At 39.3% G+C, this 22,074-nt stretch overlaps 2 protein-coding genes across 3 annotated transcripts in view; both read left to right on the forward strand.

The window, feature by feature from the left end:
* Positions 1-32: 32 nt before the first annotated feature.
* Positions 33-18,404, forward strand: LOC124168876 (peroxiredoxin-6). Of its 2 annotated transcripts, XM_046547241.1 has the most exons (7): positions 33-248; positions 322-478; positions 4,629-4,846; positions 5,969-6,041; positions 13,593-13,677; positions 14,265-14,400; positions 15,671-15,754. In XM_046547241.1, the coding sequence occupies exons 1-7, from the start codon at positions 163-165 to the stop codon at positions 15,699-15,701; spliced, it is 786 nt and encodes a 261-aa protein (XP_046403197.1). In that variant the 5' UTR covers positions 33-162; the 3' UTR covers positions 15,702-15,754. The 2 variants fall into 2 exon arrangements, with proteins under 2 accessions (XP_046403197.1, XP_046403198.1); XM_046547242.1 differs by lacking the exons at positions 13,593-13,677; positions 14,265-14,400; positions 15,671-15,754 and adding an exon at positions 17,836-18,404 and having other exon boundaries at positions 40-248.
* A 3,388-nt stretch (positions 18,405-21,792) lies between these two features.
* LOC124168959 (uncharacterized protein C05D11.1-like) overlaps positions 21,793-22,074 on the forward strand; it is a 28,460-nt gene continuing 28,178 nt past the window's right edge. The window contains exon 1 of the mRNA XM_046547380.1: positions 21,793-22,000. Coding sequence (XP_046403336.1) covers positions 21,826-22,000 — 175 coding nt within the window. The 5' untranslated portion in view covers positions 21,793-21,825. The remainder of the gene's footprint in view (positions 22,001-22,074) is intronic.

Consider the following 22,074-nt stretch of genomic DNA (forward strand, 5'->3'; position numbering starts at 1 on the left):
AGAAAAGCTAAGGGCGACTGAAGACAATTTTAAACCGGCGCCGGAAAACCACTTCCGTTGTTGTTCACGTGGTTGCTTTTATGTGAATAAAACGCGGCAAGATAAGACGAAGTTAATCATTAATTGAGTGGCTAATTGTTTTGTGTAATTTACGCAGTCATAATGGTGAATCTAGGCGACAAGTTTCCAAATTTTAAAGCTAAAACCACAATAGGAGATATTCAATTCCACGACTGGCTTGGGAATAAGTAAATATTTCCCGTTTGACCATTGTGATTATAAACCTTGGGTATTTATATTTTCACCACTTTAATATCTCAGGTGGGGATTGCTGTTTTCACATCCCGCTGACTTTACGCCGGTTTGCACCACTGAACTTGGTCGAGTGGCCAAGTTAGTTCCAGAATTTCAGAAGAGAGGTGTTCAAGTAATAGCACTGTCATGTGATTCCGTGGAATCACACAGTGGCTGGATAGAGGTAATTTTCTTGTGGGTCGGACCATTGCCTCTAATGCATGAATTCATTACTTGATGAGCATTGACATCCCACTTCAATATATTGTTTTTGTTTATCACAAGTTAAAAGTCTTTCTTATTCGAATATCTTTTTTGTCGCGATTTTAAATCACATTTGAGATAAATTTGATTTAACTGCATACATTTTGATGTAGTTTCAGGTTATACTTACATGAAGGGAACCGTTAAGGTCCACTTTTGATCGGTGAAATAATGAAAAGACAGTCACGTGTGACACGTTTTGTCGTATCGACTGGTTAATATATATAGTTTTTAATTAATGTTAGTTGAGCATTTACACTTTCACTAAACTTTATTGTTTAGTCTGAATTTGATGCTATCTAGTGAGTTGTTAAATGATGCCTTCTTGTTGGATCAAATTTGATGGGACTTGTCTGCAATACCCACCATTTTTATTTTTCAGTTGTGTGGAGTAACTTGATTTTTAATTTTTTCTGTCTTGATCTGAGGTTTTGTTAGGGTCTGAGGTTTATTACATTGACTCAGAATGTTAACCATTATGTCAGCTGTTAGTTATATCAGTACTGAATTATATTCTAATTTTCCTTAACCATCTTATGACTAAACAAGATCATATGATATCTGCTTTCTCTTTGGGTTTTTACCGCGTCCGTTGGGTTTTGGCATTCAATTTCATAGTATACTCTTTGCTGTTTTGAAAGAGAACTTCCAAATTTTGATTCTCAATATTTATTATTAAGTTCATTTTTGAATCTTTAAATAAATGCCTGAAAATGGTTGTGCTTCTTATTTTGGGCAAGAAAGTACTGGTCCCCATTTGTCCCAAGTGATAGCTATCTACTGTATTCTCCTTCTTCTCAGTCATGAAAGAACACCAATGAGTACTAGTAATCTATGGTAGAACGTAGTACATACTGCATACTTAGTTTTCAGAATATGTTAGTCTTGATTTTGTAATTTTTATGTGCCTTGGAACACTCGGGGAAGTGTTGGCAGAGTTGGCAGCGGGATTGATAACCATGTGGTTACCCTCATGATACTCTTGGGGCCGGTTCTGGACATTATTATAGTGTTAGCGAACAACATTCCATCCCCCTGAAAAATAACATGAGAGATAGTATGATTAATACTGAATATTGGACTGAGTGCTTAGGCACCCCCTGTTGCTTGGCACTCTATATGGCTGTATTGGTTTAGCTTACCTCTTAAACCGACCCTGGATGAACTGGGCTTATAAGTCAGTGAATTTTTTGCCCTGATCTCAAGAGTATCTACCGAAAATCGTGGAAATTTCCTTCCTCTTAGGGAATTTTTTCTTTTCTGTGGAAACAGTAATGGCTTTGCTAGTAGTAGGGCCCGCCTCTGTGACGGTGTGGGATTCCTCATCCCTTCCCTTCCACTCCTATCCATTCCTTGGAGGTTTCGTCGGGCTCCTATCGCGGGGGCACCTTCTTCCTTTCTCCTTCCATTTCCTCCCCCTTCAGTGGTGCAGAGGTGAAAAGCGAGAGCTTACAGACCCTGCCTTGGGAGTAGTGATGGGTCGGTCATGAACGATCGAATCATGTGACCAGGGTCATCTCTGAGATTGATCGGTGAACGGGATCATTCAGATGACCCATAGGGTCATTTCCTCACGTCGGTCGTTCATGACCGTGGACGTTCTCCATCAGTCGCAATCGTCGGTCATTCATGATTTTTTCATCGCAAGGATCCAGACGCAGATCATTCGTGATCGTGGTCGTTCTCAGTCAATTGCCAGCCATTTGGTCATTGGTGATTGTTTATTGCATAGGTCATTCTCAAACACAGTCCAATCGCTATCATTCTTCGAAGATGTCGCTGATGAACGTCACTCGCGACCTGAATTGACCGTTTTTGAGTGCTCTTTCACTCAAAGTCACTCAAGACAGAGCCACTCAAATGAATGGTCACCGTGATTGGGATCACGAGAATGACTGACTAAGTCCATCACTACTTGGGAGTGTAACCCCGTGAGCCTGCCTTGGTGTCTTGTTCCATCTGATCTCAAGAGCACTTGGAAGAGAGGGATTTAAGGGAAGAAAAATACTGTGCCACCTGGGTAGGAAAAGGGATGGAAGAATCTCACACCATCATTTGGGCGAATCGGGCTACCACTAGCTTAACAATTATCTGTTGCAAATATCTTTGCAACTGGCCTTAGTGTGGGAACCCCAGCTACTTCCTCGGGCAAAGGGATTAAACCGCTTACCATCCCTTTCACGTCCTGCTTGGACTCCTTATTTTGACCATTTTGAAGGGCAGTTGGAGAGAAATGGTTGAGTGCTATGGCTGGTGACTCAGAAATAGACGTTGGAGTTGAAGGAATGAAAACTTTGCTTTTTCTGCATGTTGATTTTATTTTGTACGACCTTTTCCACAGTAATGAAACTATGGTCGGACAAAATAAATCACCATGAGGTGAAAACAAAGTTTTTATTCCTTAACTCCCACGATAAAGGATTTCCACCAAGTTAACGACCGCTACCTCTAATTATATCAGAAATAGACTTTTGAAAATATGTATCAGGAGTTTTGTCAGATGTTAAAGTAAAGAGCCACACATTGTAATTTTCCAATCTTATTTTTATTTCCCCACCAGTCTCAGCACTAAATGCCATTTTTGAGGACCTTATAAGTACAATTTTGGGAGGACCTAATACCTATTTACATATTGCACTAGAAAGGAAAGGAGGTGAGTTGGGTGCGCAGAGTTTGAGCTCAAATTTTGAGAAAATTACTAAGTGTGAGACCCACTGAAAATACTGGAGCACATTGCGTGCTTTTGCCTTTGCTTGACTGCGAAGGAATAAGTTTACCTTCCCCTGATCCACGTTCGCAAACGAGAAGGGTGCCTAAGAAGTTGATCAACTTTCCATGGTAAGTCTAGAATTCCTCGACGAATTATCATCAGAATGAGGAAGAAGAAATGATAGGAGGGGTAATAAAGGAATTCAGAATGTGAAGGAATGATGGTGAGGTGACATAGAAAGGAATTAGGCAAAAGCGGGTGCGAGGTTAGAATAGGAATTAAGATAAAATAGATAAGATAATATTTATTTGCCTAGCGATCAAAAATTCAAAATGGAAGCAGTATGTACAATGATATAAGGCACATCAAAAACAGGAAAAAAAATAATAATACCCATACAAAGATACATTCAATGAAAAAAAAAGTAGAAGCCATTAATTTAATATGAGCTTACAAAAAGAGAACTTTAAGTTAATAGGAGTCATTGAAGAACTCATTCACTGAGTGATACATTTTATCTAAAAGAAACATTGTTAGGCTACTTTTGAACTTTTTTACTGACTCTGTTTGCTTAACCCTTTCGCTGCTACAAGCGGGAATACCCGCAAAAAACATGGTTATTGCCTGCGACATGCGGGGATATTCCACGACTTTCAAAAAACTTTTCCTTTCAACACGACATGCGGGTAAATATCTACGTTTTCGAAAAACCCTCCCTTCGGTCATAGGTGCTGTCATCTGCTCGAAATTCTAGCGGAACTACGTCCATTCGTGCGGCGACATTCAGCGACGTCAAATGAATGATTCAATTCATTTTTTTCTGGATAATAGGCAAAATAATGGAACCGATGAAAATTCTATTGAAGCAGCAAAAGGGTTAAGCTCATGAGGAAGTTTGTTGAACTGATGATGTTAGATGAACCCATGTTAGATGGCGCCATTGCCGATTTTTTAGTTCTTACATCATGACATCTTCTAGTGGAGTAGCAGTGGATATCAGAGTTGAGAGTTAAGTCTTTTAAGTGACCTTTGACTTAGAGAGTGGCATACATAATATATACACAGGGTAATAGACTGGGAAAGATCACAACTAGCGAACAAAGGTAACAGACAATACAGCGAACTTGCTCACTGAGTGTGCACTACAGAGGTCTGAAAGAATGAATTTCCTCGAGTCGTGGCTCCATTATCATATTTTGGTTGGTTTTCAGGAAGTCACATTCCCTAAAATTCTAGATTTACTGTTCCCAGAGGAATGGAGGATCATACTATAAAAGATTTATACCGAGATTTTTCTCGTGATAGGAAAATGTTGGGAGTACCATTCTCTCGACACAGAGTTTCTGATTTACTTTTTCAGGATATCAAGGTGTTTGCGAGACATGGAGGAGAAGGTTTTCCATACCCAATCATCGCTGATGAAAATCGTGAGCTCGCTGTGCAGCTCGGCATGCTGGATCCAGCTGAAAAGGACAAGGATGGCCTCCCTCTTACATGCCGAGCTGTTTTCTTGATCGATCCCAATAAGCGCCTGAGGCTGTCAATTCTGTATCCAGCCACCACTGGACGCAACTTTGAGTAATAAGACTTATTTTATGTTAACTGTTTTCATTTTAATGTTGGTTGGTTGTAGTCTTGTTGTTTCAGTATCTAGTGCAGTGGTTCCTAACTATTTGTACTTTCACTATACATTATATATTTAAACATTTGTACATATATACTTTTGTATATTTATCATAATATAGGTCGCTGCATGGACACTGTTTTCTGACAGGTGATGTCAGTAGGGTTGATAATTAATGTGTGGCAATAAGAACGTACAAAATACTTTATTATTGATGTGTATAATTTAAATCAGTGTGATACATCTTAATGGATACATACATTCCAGTAATCATATCGAAAGATTATGCGATGCATGCTTCGATTCTAAAGGCCGTTTTATACGGGGCACGGAATTGCGCAGGTTAGAGCTGAATTAATTTCTAAAATGGCGTGGAATTGCGCGAATGCATGAACGAAATTAGAACAGGGGCTATTTTGCCGTCTCGCATCCACGCATTCTCGCATGTGTTCTTGCAATTCACCGCTTTACACGACGCAATTTTGATTGTGCCTTCGCACGTACGTCAGATTGCGCAATTCCGTGTACCATGTGTAACGGCCTTTAGGCCATTAAATATGATACAATAATTGTGATATATTTTTTACCTACTGGATCAACAGTTGAAATTCACAATAATTGTTGTGGGAAATATTTCCTTGTAAAGGGAATTGGACCTAAAACCTTTGATTTTCTGGGCTACTATGCAGACTGCCATGCTATTTAAAGTCCTTCATTGCTGTTGGCTTAAATTACGGTGGGTGTATGGTTGGTGCAGATGTCAGGAAAGTTACATGTTTCAATTGCCAGTCCTTTAGGAATTTTTCCCTATAGTTTTCCCATCCATTTTATTGCAGTGATAAAATGATTGGATAAAATTTGGCAACTCAGTCAGCTCAAAGTGATTTTAGTTGTGAATTAAAAAATTTATGCATTCATTTTTTCAGTTCTTGTATACATTTTCATCATTGATATGCGAGACATCAATGAAAGCAAACATTTTTATAAAAGTCATTTTGTTAAGTACTCCTTGAGACGTTTATTTAGGATGGATACTCCTCCAAGAGAAATATCATCATTGTTTTTTATCTTTCCAGTGAAATCCTACGTGCTGTGGATTCTGTACAGCTTACTGAGAAACATAAAGTGGCCACTCCAGCTGATTGGAAGGTAGGGTGTACTACGTAGTTTTATAATTTTAGTTCATGGTAAAAGATACTCACTCAGTGATTCAACCTGAAAGTTGGTTTGGATAGGTTTGATTAGGGCTCGCCCCAAAGTAATCTACAAGTCCGATCTGAGGTTTTCCCGGCGTATGATGATGTTGAAGTTGTTTTGGGTTTCCCACCGGATGAGGTTCTCCATCGTCGGCAAACGTCGGCAGAGATGGAGAACCTCATCCGATGGGAAACCTGAAACAACTTCAACACCATCTACAAGTCCGTTTTGAGGTCCTTTCCCCCATCCCTGTCGGCTCCTTCAGTGAGTGTCGCCGTGCTCAGGGTTTCCCAGGTTCAGCCTTTTCGGCCGGCCCCTTTCTCTCCTTTCTCGTGGTCTCCGCCAAGGGGACTTCACTCGCACCCTTTTGAAGTGAGGGCTCCCAACGGCAGGCAGTGCCATTACTCGAGGGTCAGTAACCCTGTCACAGGCCCTTGCCTTTGGCATGGGTGTCAAACAGTGTTTGAAGGAAGCTGGGAGGGTGTGGACGCTGAGTTTTGCTGTTCGCTTTGTCAGAAGTCGTGCGCGAAATAAACCCACGTGCGATTAAAGGTGTCCTCGCCTTTCATATAGCATAACCTAGGGCACACGTCCCTGCATGCACATCTATTGGTCCAACACGGGCCAGATTGCGTGCACAGCCTTAATTTCACACGTCAAGGGTAGGGGGCTTCTCTGGAAGGATTTGGAGTTGGACATTTTTGGAGTTTGTGAAACCAACCTTTCCATCCCCATCTTCAAGCACTCCAGTTTGCCCCTAAGCCTGAAATTTTGACCATCGGGCATGGTAGCCTGGCAGGTGAAGCCTTCAGACACCCCTGAATAAAATCCTCTAAATGTGAGGTGGCCCAGGGAAAGGAACTGAATGTATGGTATTCACATGCCTGTGACAAGTCTGGGGTGAGCTCTACCATTACCTATTCACGTCAGCCTTTGGTTGAATCACCGAGAGAAATAGAGTGAATTTATGTCATCATCTTTCAATGTCACAAAATTGCGAAAAATCTAAGGAAATTAAATCAATCTGCTCGATTTGTTGACAGGAACACGATCATTACCGAATGCCAACGATTACTTGGAGATTTGTTTACAAACATGGTAGTGATGTGTTTGTTGGCGGCTCAACTCGAGTTGGGCTTAATTAAATGATTTTAATACTACATATTTTAATATTTTTGGCATGCTATAACTATTAAAATATTTTTAATATCGTTATGAAGCTCAGTAATTTAATCGTTAAAAATAAAAAAATCATCTAGTTTTGACCAACTTGACAGCTTTTACAAGGGTTACCAACTCCTAAATAAAATATCCATAAACTCACGTTTTTTTTCGTGAACATTTACTATATTTTAATGTGTACTATTCTGATATCTCGGGCTGAGACGAATCCAAAAAACTAAGTATCATTAAAATCGGTACAGCTGTTCTTGAGTTATAAATGGTGTAACTAACACAATTTTTGACTTTATTTTACATATAGAGATAATCGATAAAAGTTAGAGTACTTTGGGTGTTTTGTTACCTCATATCATATTTGCAGACCAATTCTCTACCATGCACTCCTCATCGCCTCCTCTGTGGCTCTCATCCAAGGCTTAGCTCTACTATTCTTTCCTTCCACCTGTCCTATATTTTCATCAAACCATTTTGTCTTCTGCAGGGGTGGTCTGGCCAGGTCAGCTGGTTGACAATTGCTTTTTGCAATTACATATTACGTTCTGCATTTTCATTAGTTGCTTTATTTCAAACATACTCAGTCTAAAAAGATTTTGATGCATAGTTTTCCGCGGCATTGTCTAGATGATGTCTCCATGTTCCTGGGTTTCACCGCGTGGATTTTCTTTGTGACGACAGTTTCGCCGGTATTCCAACCGGCGTCTTCAGGTCGATGTCGGGATTCAACTTTTGGTGACTTATATAGTTCATTTTTCGTGCCAATTTTTCATGCTGGATGCTGATTGGTCCACCTTCTTTTCTCTCGTATGACCTTCTTCCACGAGCTGTGGAGAGGGTAGCAGTCTTCTCTATTCATGTTTTCTGGTGTCTTGAATATTTCGATAGCCTCCTTTAATAGCCTGGGGTAATATCTATTTTCTTTTGCAACAACTGATGCTTCGTCAAAGAGTATCTGGTGTCCGGGTTCGCTCCATGCATGCTCTGCAATGGCGGAGAGCTGAAATTGCTTATTTCTTGTGGCTCTTCTGTGTTCCTGGATGCGCACTTTCATTGATCTACACGTCTCTCCTATGTAGTCTTTGCCGCATGAACATGGCACCTTATAGACCCCTTCTTGAATGTCGTGCGGCAAAACGTCTTTTGGACCCGGTAGTACATTGCCAGTCTTGGTGACACAAGTGAATCTTGTTACGACGTTGTGCTGTCGTAGAATCCTAGCAATCTTCTCTGAGGTGCCAGATACAAACGGAATTACTGCGTGTGCCCTTGCTTCCGTCTGATCCTCCTTTTCATTGGTGTTTTGATTAGATGTTAAGACGTCTTCGTTTAACTCCTTCTTTCTTCGATGTTCGGCTTCAGCGGCCCTTTTCAGGACCAGTTGTCCACTGTAGCCATTTCGTCTCAGTGTTTTTATGAGTAGATTTTTCTCCGACGATATGGACTCGGCGTCGGAGATATCGTAGGCTCGTCTCATTAGTGAGGAAATCACCGAGTGTTTCTGGGCTGGATGATGATGGGAGGCTGCGTGAAGATAGTGATGAGTGTGCGTCTTCTTCCTAAAGACAGCGTGTCCCAGTTTTCCGTTTTTCTTCTTTTTGACTAGGACGTCCAAAAATGGGAGCTGGTTGTTGTCCTCTACTTCCATCGTAAACTTGATAGCAGGATGTTGGGCGTTTAGATGTCGGAGGTAGTCTTGTAGGCATTTCTTTCCATGCGGCCAAATAACGAAGGTGTCATCCACGTATCTTAGCCACAGTTTAGGTTTCTTACTGTAGCTGTCCATGGCTTCCGCTTCAAATTTCTCCATAAATAAATTAGCCACCACTGGTGATAGTGGAGAACCCATGCTCGCCCCCTCCGCTTGTTCGTATATTTGTCCGTTCCAGGTGAAGTAAGTTTTCCTTAGGCAGAACTCCACTAAGGTGGCGTAGTCTTCCGGGAACCCTTTTGTTTGTAGTCCTCGTATTATTTCCAACGAATCGTTTATGGGTACGTTTGTAAAGAGAGATTCAACGTCGAAGCTGACCATGATGTCTTTGTCCTCCATCGTCACTCCTTGAAGTATTTCGACAAAATGCGCTGAATTCTTCACGTGCGATGACGTCTTCCCCATGTATGGCTGTAGATGCCTAGCGAGATATCTGGCGAGATGATACGTAGGTGCGTCTATTTGACTCACAATGGGTCTTAACGGGATGCCTTCTTTGTGGACTTTAGGTAACCCGTAAAACCTTGGTGGTTTCGGAAATATTCAAGACACCAGAAAACATGAATAGAGAAGACGGCTACCCTCTCCACAGCTCGTGGAAGAGGGTCATACGAGAGAAAAGAAGGTGGACCAATCAGCATCCAGCATGAAAAATTGGCGCGAAAAATGAACTATATAAGTCACCAAAAGTTGAATCCCGACATCGACCTGAAGACGCCGGTTGGAATACCGGCGAAACTGTCGTCACAAAGAAAATCCACGCGGTGAAACCAAGGAACATGGAGACATCATCTAAAAAGATTATATAAAAAATAAATAAAATAAAGTTGTCCAAAGATGAAAGAGGACCTGATGCTTTTTTGAAAGGGTTATTCGAAATGGTTATTTTAGAGGTTTTTTAGATTTCAGTTCAGTTTCAAGGAAAACATTTGCTTAATAAATTATAGAAATGTAACACACTGTTCAATTTTATAAGCTGTGAAATTCTCACTTTTCACAGCATTTTTTCTTATATAATTGCCATTTTTTATTAACTTTTATCTAGTTTTTAAGAGCCGCATTAGCGTCTAATGACCCCCAAATTCCCACATAAGGAGGAGGGCCTCATTATAAGCCGAGGGCCCCCAATCATCGCCCCTGGTCTTATGATATGGCAGATCAAATTTTTGCATCTCCTCTCCAATGCCTTCAAAACACTCTCACTTATTCTTTTGAAAACTTCGATGTCACTCCCACTATTTATCCATTTCATCTTCTTCATTCTTTTATGATGCATCACATTTCGTTAGCTTCCAACCTTGATTCTTCCATTGCTGTCATTGTCCATACCTCACTACCGTAAATGCGCTCCTTGTAGTGGCGGATCCAGGATAGAGATAAGAGGGGGCTAGGTGGAGGACCTGGGGCTGTGGCGTAACTAGGAATATGCTTTGGGGGGGATAAAGGGGGGCTACCCCTCGGGAAATGGGAAGTTCAGGAAAATGTTTGAAAAATAACATTCCTGAAAATGCATTTCACATCATTTTGGCACTTTAAATTTAACTTTAAGCAGATGCAGTTATTATATATCAAATCCAGACAACAGTTTTAAATATTTTTTTTGATTTCTCTGAGGCTTTGGGGCAAATACATCCCCTCATCCCCCCCCATAGTTATGCCACTGACCTTGGGGGTTACCTCCCAGCAGTAGTGTGGGATCTGAACAATATCACTATTTTATCTAGTGTAAATTGGATACCTTGGGGGGGAAAGGGGATATAGCCCCTCTCTGGAGCCCTATCCAGTAACTAAGTCTCCTCGTATCGTGATTTCGGAATCGAACTTTCCGTCTCCGATTCCATTTCCATCACTCGGAAGCGTTGTAATGCTATCCACTATGCTTCTCGTTATAAATTCCGAGCCCTCGCCCCTTGTTGGGCTGAAGAGGCGGAGAATGCCGAAGTTACTAAGAGCTTCGTCACACATTGAATGACGTATCCTCTTGGAGCCAATGGCTGAATATCGTCCGCCAATTGTTTATCATACCTTTGAATATGGGACGCGAAGGAGGTAAGTGAAAATATGTTAATTTTCAATAAATATTATTGTTTTAGGTCGCAGGTAACTATATAGGACAATTCTCACAGCATTGGTTTTATCCGTAAGTAGCGAAATTGCCTAATTTTACGTTGGTATACCTAGGGTAATTTCACTTTTAAATACTGACAGGTAAGCATAAATATCAAAGGTAAACATAAAAAATAATAGCATCCAAAGCTTTACTAAATGCCAGTTTTTCTCACTGTGACATTGATACAGTGTATTTTCTGGTGATCAATTATTTCTTACGATTGTTAATTATTCCGCCGTCGGTTAACAAAACATTGCTCCTTAAAATTCAACGTTATGTCGCTGCAAACTAATAACTAAATAATAACTTTCACATAGGATACTGCACAAGACTACTTTCACTAACGGTTCCTTCCTTGGTAGCTTTAATATTTTGATGGATATTTCCTGGCTAATTTAAATGCTGCATATTTGTAATATCATATTTTTTCTAGTGATGGGTGGGTTCGATTCCTCGATTCTTGACCAAGAACCGGAATCGAAAACGAGTACTTGCCAAGGTGAAAAATCGATTCCGATTCCAGTAGTACTTCAAATGACAAAATATACGACCACATTTCCAACACTCATTTGAATTTTCGCGCCACGTAATCGTAATATCAAAACACATATCTTCCAGGGATGTGTGAGTACTCGAAAATTCAAATCGATCGAGTAGTTGGTACTCGACTCGAGCGTTTCGAGTAGCATTACAAATTACGAGTCGAGTAGTTAAGGTTACAGAGCTTTCGAGGCTAGTAGGTCCAGCAATCTGCCGACAGGAAGTGCTATCATGAAACTCATGTAGTAATACAGTTTTTAAAGCCGATAAGTCATTCTAATGCCTTGGCCTGGTAGATTCAGCTTGCTCTATACTCTATAGTTGTCGAAGTGGGCGCCGAATACCTTTATGCCAGCCGCTGCGGCCGATCGTCTTCTGACCCGGCGCACACCGGTCCAAAATTGGAAAAAGCTGGTATAAAGTCCAAAATGACCTTTTTGGGAGTAGAGACTTGAAACTTAGCGTAAATACTCAAAAATCATTACCAGATATAGATGTATATGTCATTTTACATAAATACGACCCTTTAGTGGTGATAAAGTGGCCCAAACATGACCAACTTTTCAAAACCATGTGCGATCTCGTTAATCCTCGAAATTTTTTAAATTTATCCAGGTGGTGTTGCGTTGGTATGAGTTTTATGGGATAAAAACGCAATATTCCTTTGATCTGGTGCTTTGCCTGTACTTGCAATGACTTTTGAAGATTTTGGCTCTCATCTGTCTGGTTTTACAACGCAAAATGGCCAAGCCGTTTTTCTCGTGAAATTTGACATAAAGTAGACATTATCTTTCGTTTACGTAAAAAATAACTCGGAAAATTTGGTCCACAATATAAAGTAGAGATTTATAAAGATTACTAATTAGAAATCTTGGAAAAAAAGTTTGTTACGAAGGAAATAAGAGCGATTTTTCATCCGCGCGTCAAGGCTAAGCTACACGCCGCGGAACTCTAAGGTATATTCATAACTCTAAGGTATAAAGGTCAATATTCTAAAGTAATACCTATCATGTAACGCCACTTTTCAGGTATGTTCTGTTTTGAAATTTAGCTATTATATTTTAATTACATAGTGATGATATGAAAGATGCTTTTGTCAACTGACTCTTTCACAGAGTAATATTTTTAGAAGAGGTTTTCTTATTGCCTGGAATTAAGTGATATTTTTCTTGGAGCCTATGGCATCAGAATCGATGGAATCGGTATCGGTGGAATCGGAATCGAAATGTCAGAATCGGGATCGGAATCGATAAAATTTTGGAATCGACCCATCACTAATTTTTTCTATAACTGAAGTTTGCCAAATTCACAATAGATACTGGTGCAAGCCTTACCGCAATACGGGTGACACCCACGGTGTCACAGGAGCAGAAAGAGGAGCTCCTTAATTTTATGGTGGAGAACCCGGGGTTAGCCACCAATAAAATAGTTGGCCCACAAGCTGCTGCCCAGAAGCAGCAGCTGTGGGCACAACTAACGTCAAGGCTTAACCCTGCTCCAGTGGAGCAATGAACGGGTGGAGTGGTGGGTAAAGTTGTCATTTCAGGGGAAGTGTTTATCCTTCTTATTGGTTGTCAAGTACTGAACTGAATCAGTTAACCGATATTTCAATCCCTTGGAATATCACAATATAGTAATAGGCCAAAGTACAGCGTAGAGGCAACATGGAAAAGAATTTAATTCAAACAGTTTACCACTGTATTGAATTTACCATTGTAACCATCAAAGAAATCTGAGGCCTCATGTGTCATAAACTTTTCATTATGTCTCACAGGTTACGAAGCAACGAAGTGGTGGCATTCCTGATTCCCACCCACCAATGCAACTTCCTACCCAGACTTTATCTACCCCAACTGAAATTGATACCTCACATAACACTTTCCCTGAAACGGCAACTTTTCCCACCACTCCACCCATCACACCATCCACCAGTTCCCAATTTCAGCCCTTCAATTTCATTCCTCAGCCCGCCCAAGATGACACAATACTGGCAACATCTCCTCCACCACTACAGACCAGCAGCCGTAAGAGGAAAAGGCCAGTTTCCCATCGTAAGTAAACCTGAAAATCAAAAAGTTACTTTAGAAATGCTGTTGTTGCTATTGTTAACTGGTATTAGTTCAGAATAACACATGAATTCTTTTGGAGAGGGAAAAATTTAAGCTATTCCATAAAATGTAAAATCATTCTTTTGAATGAAAGAATATTCTTTATAATTTTATAAAGAATATTTGCACTAGGATACTACTCTGAATTGTGACTAGAATGGATAAGATGCCTAAATACATCAACCAGCAGCATCAACCTGTATGGTTAATTATTCATATTTCTTATATATTATATTATACCCTTTATAACATAGGAATGCTTACTCAAGGAGGGTTGAATAGTGGGAAAGTGAAATATCAGTGAACATGTAGGTAATAGATATTACCAAACCTTTAAATCATCTACAATTGCTCCAGCAAGTGATCAAATAGTGTCTTCTAATCAAATAATCTTTCAATTAGAAGGGGCATTTGCTAAACCTAATCTAAGCCTGACCTATATGAATATGATTCATGAGTTCAAACAATTCATGTAGTAGAAAAGAAATAAGTTAATTCATCAATATTTTCTGATGCAATTTCCATTGCAGATAGCCCTCGAGACCAGTACGAGGAAAGACTGGCAAAAGCAGCGGAAGAGAGGGCTGCTGCTTTAACCTCCATGGCTGAAACCTTCAAGGAAACAGCTCAATTTTTTTGCGAAACCTTGAGGGAGGTGAAGACAGAGTAAGTTAGTGGTAAAAGCAAGCACATTATGTTCTTTGAAACACAAACCCATAATTTATCTTTGTAAACGGTGAATAATTGACTCCCTCACAGTCCTTGCCTCTCCCAATAATGCCCTCGGATGGGTTAAAAAAGGCTCTAGTTAGATATTTGGCATTTGCCCACTATCCTCTTCTTCCTTCGGTATGGGTAAACCATGCTCAATACACATGTTGTGAAGTATTGAGCATGCATTTATTATCCTTCCCACTTTGGCAGGAGCTTACTCGAATGTGCGGTGAAGGCATTTAAATCTTGATTTCAACGCACCAAAGCACCGCTCTACGGCACTCCTAGCCCGCTCATGAAGTTTAGTAAAGTTTTCTTGCGGTGAACCTTCTGCAGCATCCAATATGGGTGTTTGCAACCAGGGCTGGTGTGGATATCCTGGGTCACATGAACAAGCATTTCATCTAATAAAACCGGAGCTGCTCAACAGGCAAAATTTGATAAAATAAACTGCCCCCTTAAGGATGAGGGGGTAACAAATGGGAATGTAATTAAATGCAGTACTTTCCACAATATTTCATTTCACATAATATTTTCAGCCTTTCACACACCCATCTTCAATATGTAGTGTTGCACAAAGGTTAAGAAAAGACTTAGCTGTTTCACAAAATAAAATATATTTGCGACCGGTTTCGATACAGCGTATCATCATCAGCCAGATGATGATACGCTGTATCGAAACCGGTCGCAAATATATTTTATTTTGTGAAACAGCTAAGTCTTTTCTTAACCTTTGTGCATCATGAAGGAGTTTCACCATGTTATGCCAACCACCATCGCATCTAATATGTAGTGTGCTTTGTGAATGATGATGGGCCAACATTTTGGCCCATCATTCAGCCTTAAGGCTGAAACTCATGTTGAAATATGCGATGCGGTGAACAGTACGATTTTTCCAGTTGTATTTTTCTCCATTTAAGTACAAATTTCTATTTTAAATCACTGTTATATCATTACATTTTCCAACTTCAACTGAATTCGAAACTAAATAAACTTCCCGAATTCCTTTTTTTACTTTTCCCGCTTTGTTTGAGTCATAAAACCATTTTTGGCATACTTTTCAGAGCATGCAATCGTTACAACCTAGCTATCAATCTTATCTTGCTCAGGCATTTTCTTTCATAGTTACAAATCCCAGCACACTAGGAAATCCTGTTGCTTGATAATTCGTGTTGTGAATCCCAAATCTTTGGCATTAACATCAATATATTTTTCATTTCAGATACTTAAACTATTTGAGGAGGCAGACATAATCATCATATCATAAATTTTCTAACTTTGGAATAAAATACTTTTACTCCTTGAAGATGCTGTATTATTTCTTTACATTTATAAAACCTTGACCTTCTTGTGGATTTTATCGAAAAGAACTGGGGAAGGTGGAATTTTCATCAGCAATTGCTAGGTACAGAAGATGCCTAAAGGAAAGAGTGTAACAGTAAAGACTGACACTAAAGTAAAGGTTCCGTATCCAAAATTAATGAAAATTTATGTTGCTATCAAATCCATCCATAACTATGTACTTAGAATAGAAATGTAAGGGACATTCAAGTTAAGGGCAAATTTATCTTTGTGTTTCAAAGTATTCTTTTATGTATGCTGTGAGAGAAATCAACAATGGCTTACTCCTGTGTGGCCTGCCGGCTTTCATTGTGTGTCTGTGGAAAATGAACCCAACGTGTCAGCACTTGCGGAGAGTTCATTGCCTCAGTCACTTCCTCAATTTCACGCCTGACAGCAGCTTGGCTGAGGCCAATTGGCAGTCACTCCCAGCAGACTTTTGGTAGCTGCCTTGCCTAAAAAAATGTAGAGCACATAGGACCTAGGAGAATTTCAGAAAATATCATTTTGTAATAACAAGAGGCTTGCTGTGCTCATTTATGAGTATTTTCACCTTTAATTTAGTAGGTATTGATGTGCTTCTCTCAGCCTGGTGCATATGCGGCTCCAGCTCTCTAACAAGCTCAGTTGTCAGAACCTTATTAAGCTGGTAAAGCCCTTGATAAGCAGCATGAGGTATGGGTCGCTTAAGTCACGGAGCCGGTGCAACCTTGTCCTGTTGACTTGCCTCAACTCCCTTCTTCTCCTCTCCCTAATTAACCTCAACTCCTGTATTTCGTTCATCTACAAATGATTTATGTCATTTAATTGCATTTTGTTTGTTAACAGAATTGACATACTTGTGATCTCATTTAACGTTATGAAGAACTACAGACGACTTAAGAGAATATCAAACCCACAAACTTTTCAAATGTTGTCAACGTCAGGGAAATATCAGATGATGAGAGTACTGGAGCCAAATGTGACAAAAAGTGACAGTCATACGCCAGGAATTCCTGCAGGAAATTAACTTTCTTAAACAATCAATCATAACTTGTCAAAGATTGCACTTACCTCACAAGATGTTCAGAGCACGATGTACTACTAAAACAAAAATCAAGGTCCAAACGGTGCGAGGTCAAAGCGTTAAGGAAATACTTGCCTAAAAACATCAATAAGTACTGATTCCGAAAATATTAAGTCCAAGAGGTCAGTCAAAATAAAGAAAGCAGTAATCCAAGAGCTAGCCGGTCAAAATCCAAACGCAATGTCAAATTCAAAACAACTGACTCCAAAACAAATTGATTAGGTAAATTTAATGCATTGCTGAAAAGCGTTAATGCCTTTAAAGGCATTTATTTATTTCAGTGGATAGCACCATTTCCCAAATTTGAACTTTTAAGAAAGTAACTACAACTTGAACAAAAACAGGCATTGACTTCTTCGGTTTCGCCTGCAGCTTTATTTAATTCCTAACTTTGTACATAATCATCTATTTACCATAGTATTTACTACACATACCGTACCAGTATTGCAAATGACTTGAGATTTCTTATCAGCATCTGCAGCACCACTTTCTCGGTAAAAATATTCCCTGATGGAAACTTGCCAGCTGGCGCATCACTTTAGAATTCCAAGAAACGGAAAGTCATTTTCTGACACCCTCCGTCATTTCGGCTGCTCTCGGACGAGTTCCTGTGAAGGAAAGTTCGGATAGACCTTGGTGAATAGCTCATTCCGTAATGATGACGTCTTTCCGAGTACCAACCACGAACTATCCGAGAGATTGTCTTAGTGGATAGGGCTCGTGGATCTGCCTCTGCTCCTAATGAATCAGTCTCTTATTTCAATGCTTATAATCCCAGCTGTTAAGTGACTTCTCTAGCCTTGATTTGCTTGATAATGTCATTGCAAAAATAATTGTATTGCTCTAATGCCACTTATGGTATGGATGAGATCATATCATGACACATTGTCACAAGAGAGGAGCATATTTTCAGTAAAAGAGAATGTGGCTCTGGTATCAAAGTTAGTATGTTTTAACTTATACATATAATGTTCTTTCAGAGTGGAGATGACTGCATGGTCCTTCCAGTTTTGAGCAAAGAGGAAGCTACATCACTTTTTCCTAAAGGTTTTACTCAAATTGACCTTCCTTCGGGGAAACCCTATCTTCGCCTGACACCTCAGCCTTAAATGAATGTATTTGTGTTTTGAAGATTTTCTAGGCTGCCACATTTTCTTTAGCCAAACATAAAAATTACCATACTTGTTGTTAAATTAAACTTAAGTTTCATTTTTGTGGCCAGTGATCTATGCTACTTAATATAGATTCAGAAAGTACTTCATATTTTATATATTGCGGCTTTATCTACGTGAACAGAGTACCTGTTGTACTTATTCTGTAGAACAATCTTATGTTGGTCCCTTTTCTTAAGAGAATTACTTTTTCCACTAAGTGGATTGTACTTAATGTCATACAGCTTTGTTGTGGGCCTAATTATCTCCTTGAGTTGGAAATTGTATTGGAGTGCAATTTACTTGTTAAAAATGTTCCTTTTCCATATTTGTGTTCTATAGTACAAGATCTGTAATCTGCTTTTAATCTCGATTAAAGGGGATTATATTTTCTGCAATCAATTTTTTTCTCATTCAAGCAGCTTTGTGTCTGTTTAGTCATAAAATATAATGGACAACATGATGGAGCATGGTAGCTTAGTGGATATAATGCAGGACTGCATAAAACAGATTCCCAGGTCTGAGGTGCTCTAAGGTAAAGTCTACCGTCTGTGTCAAATCAATCTTGAAGAAATCCACCATGGTTTAGTGGTGATACTCTTTGCATGAAAGGTCCCAGGTCTGAGGTGCTCTAAGGTAAGGTCTACCGTCTGTGTCAAATTAATCTTGAAGAAATCCACCATGGTTTGTTGGTGATACTCTCTGCGTGAAAGGTGGATCAAGGTAATGAATATAATACTGTATAGAATTTTTTAGGCTTTGGCTGAAATCTTCTTTAACCGTAATGGATTACTATGATTAAATATATACAACATTAGAGCCCCACATTATGATGGGTTCGACTTACGATGGATTCAAAATACAATCTGAACTGATTTTGTTCGCACTTGTTACTTTAAAAAATTTGCCCGATTTGTACTCACGCAATCGGTCATTAATTATTAGTTTTTAATTATCATTAATCAATTAAGGTCATTAATTTTTTAAGTAAACACAATTTTAGCTTAGCATCATTTATGTGTGCCAGTGCTTTTTTAACTGAGTACTCACCTGTTAATAATGCCGAAAAGGGACCGATTCAAAATACAATGTAATTCGATTTATGATCAGTGCATGGATTATTATTGTAAAGGTAGATAGTCCTCTAGATAATCCTATATAGACCTATAGATAATCCTCGTGCATATAGATTTATCAGCCCATGAGAACAAGTGGTGAAAATAGCAAGTAGGTTGTGCTACCTTAACACAGGGGCGCAGCTAATAATTAATGCTAGGAGGGGTTTTAGGCACAACTACATAATACTTAGGGGTGTTGCATACCCACCAGGGTAAGTGGGAGTTGCAGGGTCCCTCCACCAGAAAAATTTTAAGATTAATGGTTCAAAATGGTGAGTTTTACGGCTTTCTGAGGGATATTTCATTAATCCTAATGCTATTCTATAAGGAATTCTAATCCATTAAGTAAAATGGATTAAACTTAAAAATTTCTCTGAGCTCTGGGGGGGGGGGAGGGGTTTTCCCCCAAAACCCCCCCTTGCTGCACCACTGCCTGAACACGCTTGGGAGCCTGTAATCAGCCCAAGCACTCCTTCCCTGAGAGGAGGATGGGGGAAGAATTAATAAAATTCACCAACTTATTCTAACTGTGTGATATTCCAGTATACGGTTTCTTGGTTAGTTAAATTTTACTTATACCACTCCTTTTTTACGTAAACCGACCCGCGTTACGACATGTAATCATCATCAGGTGTAAATTATTATATATTTATCTTATTATTGGCACTTAGTTACCTAATGGAGGAAGAGATGAACTTTGAATAAAGGAAAAGTATGGGCAAAGATATTCATTTATCAGAGTGTTGTCCTGATTTTTAAAATTCCCTACTGATCTAGTATCTAATTAGTGGCAGTCATTGCATAATTTTAAAATCACTCCTATGGCAGTTACATATTAAGTATTAGGAAAAATTACTTTTATCATCTTTGTTATTTTGGTAACCTTTTGAATGTTCTTTCTTCCTGACTTTGAAGCTTCTTCCTGCCTGCCCCACGTTGACACCATTGAAATCGTTGCATTTCAAGGAATACCCTCCACATCTGTCTAATTGATCTATGGGATCCTTACATTTTACAAGCAATCTTCTCAGAGTGGCATTAGGATTAAAAGCCATGCGAAATTTGTCTCTAGGCAAATGATGAGCTATGTTTAAAAATAATTTTTCAGGCCCTGAGGGTAGTGGGACACTGAGCCACAAAAGAGGCCTCGGTGAGACATGTGTCTTTAAATGTTAACAATACAATCTTGGCGTGGTAAAATTAACCCGTCAGTGCCCAAAGATTGTTTTTTAAATCACACATAGTTCATTTTTATAAAATATGATACATAATGAGCTGAACACAATTCAAAGTGACTGAATAAAAGAGGAAACCTTCTACTAAGTACATATGTGAACCGAAATGAATGCTAAAATTCACATATTATATGCACTGCAAAAGTATTGGCTCGGCACTGCACTGGGTGGCATATGGCACCCGTGGGCGTAGACGGGTTATGTAATAGCATAGAGTAAGTACTATATACTCACTCTATGGTAATAGTCACCTCCAAGGTGTATTACTCAACTTGGAAATTCATCACTTACTGGTGAAGTATCACCTGTTAGGATGTTTTCACACCATCTGGCTATGCACTATAGGTATGCTTTCCATGAATAAGTGTGATGTGGTTACATATGGTGCATACCATGTGCTCAACTATTTAGCATAAAAATTGCTGGTGCAGATTGAAGACGCAATAAATTTCAAATGGCACTATGCCACGAGACGTGGAAATGGGCACCCTGAGGACCAGTGGTGGATTTTGGGGGGTCACAGGGGTCATGCCCCCCCCAAATTTCATCAAAAATTTTATTAGTTTAATAGTGTATGGACAAAAATGTTATAAAGGAGCTGTAAAGGAGTAAATGGAATTTGGATGCAAATACATGGCTACAATCCCAAACTTGAGAGAAGTTTGAGTTGTATTTATTTTAGAGTGCAGCTTTTAAAAAAATTATGCATTGTATATAACACCCCTCTCCCATATTAATGGGCTATCCATACTCCCCACTTCCAGGTCATGACCCCCCCCTCACAAATTTGATGCTTAATCTGCCTCTGCTGAGCAGTGGTGTAGCCAGGAATTTTGTTTTGGGGGATTCAAAAGCAAGGGGAAAATTTTTGAAAAATAGAGTATTAAGTAGAAGGATTTAAACTAAGTTTAACACTTTTCTTAGTTGAAAAAACTTCATTTTTCATCTGCAAATCTTTGGAGGCTGTTGGAATAGTAGGGTACTCCTATATCACTCCGATTCATTTTAGTAATACATACAGCACCTGTTGACTGCAGGTAAGCCTACTCTACGCAGCCTGGCTAGAAAAAGTTAAGAGTTTCAAAATGAATTTTACGAATTACCGAAAATTAAATTTTCTAGCCATCAAGTATAACCTTCTCTTAGTCACAAAATTTTATTGATTTACTGATAAGTCTGAACAGGAAAATCAAAAAGTCAAATATGGAAAACCTTAGTTACCGGACTAAACGCCAAGGAATTAACATCAAATAAATGGTGGTACATTATTTCCAAATTAACTTAATCGACTGAAAAATACCAACATTTATAGGAGAACTGTGCCTCGTATTTGAGTACCCCGCAGATTATCATTCGAAATTCCCTCCATAATCGTCTAGTTGAAGTGTCCTCAGTGACATCTGTCGTGTGCATTGAAAATTTATTGTATCTGCCCTTGGCACAGCGATATTCGTAGTGGACCGATCATGGCTCCCGTGGACAGCTCACCGGCAAGGGCTGATGGTGCAAATTATGAATTAATTTGCTCCCTCAAAGCAAATGACATAATTCCTGTCCATAAATATCGGTCAAGAACTACCGGACTGACTGTAGCAATCGCCGAAGTTGAAGGGCCACTGGTAAACGGTTACTTTTGTTTACGTAAGTACCAATCTAAATGATCTTTCACTAATTAGTGGGTCGTATTCCTCTTACATTCTTTGCTTTTGTGGTCG

Source organism: Ischnura elegans, chromosome 12 (assembly GCF_921293095.1).
Source record: "Ischnura elegans chromosome 12, ioIscEleg1.1, whole genome shotgun sequence".
Lineage (NCBI taxonomy): Eukaryota > Metazoa > Arthropoda > Insecta > Odonata > Coenagrionidae > Ischnura > Ischnura elegans.

Coding starts and splice junctions, on each gene's coding strand:
- LOC124168876 (XM_046547241.1), top strand. CDS start 163: ATGGTGAATCTAGGCGACAAGTTTCCAAATTTTAAAGCTAAAACCACA. Junction 249..321: donor CACGACTGGCTTGGGAATAA/GTAAATATTTCC, acceptor TTAATATCTCAG/GTGGGGATTGCTGTTTTCAC. Junction 6,042..13,592: donor CCACTCCAGCTGATTGGAAG/GTAGGGTGTACT, acceptor TTCATTCCTCAG/CCCGCCCAAGATGACACAAT.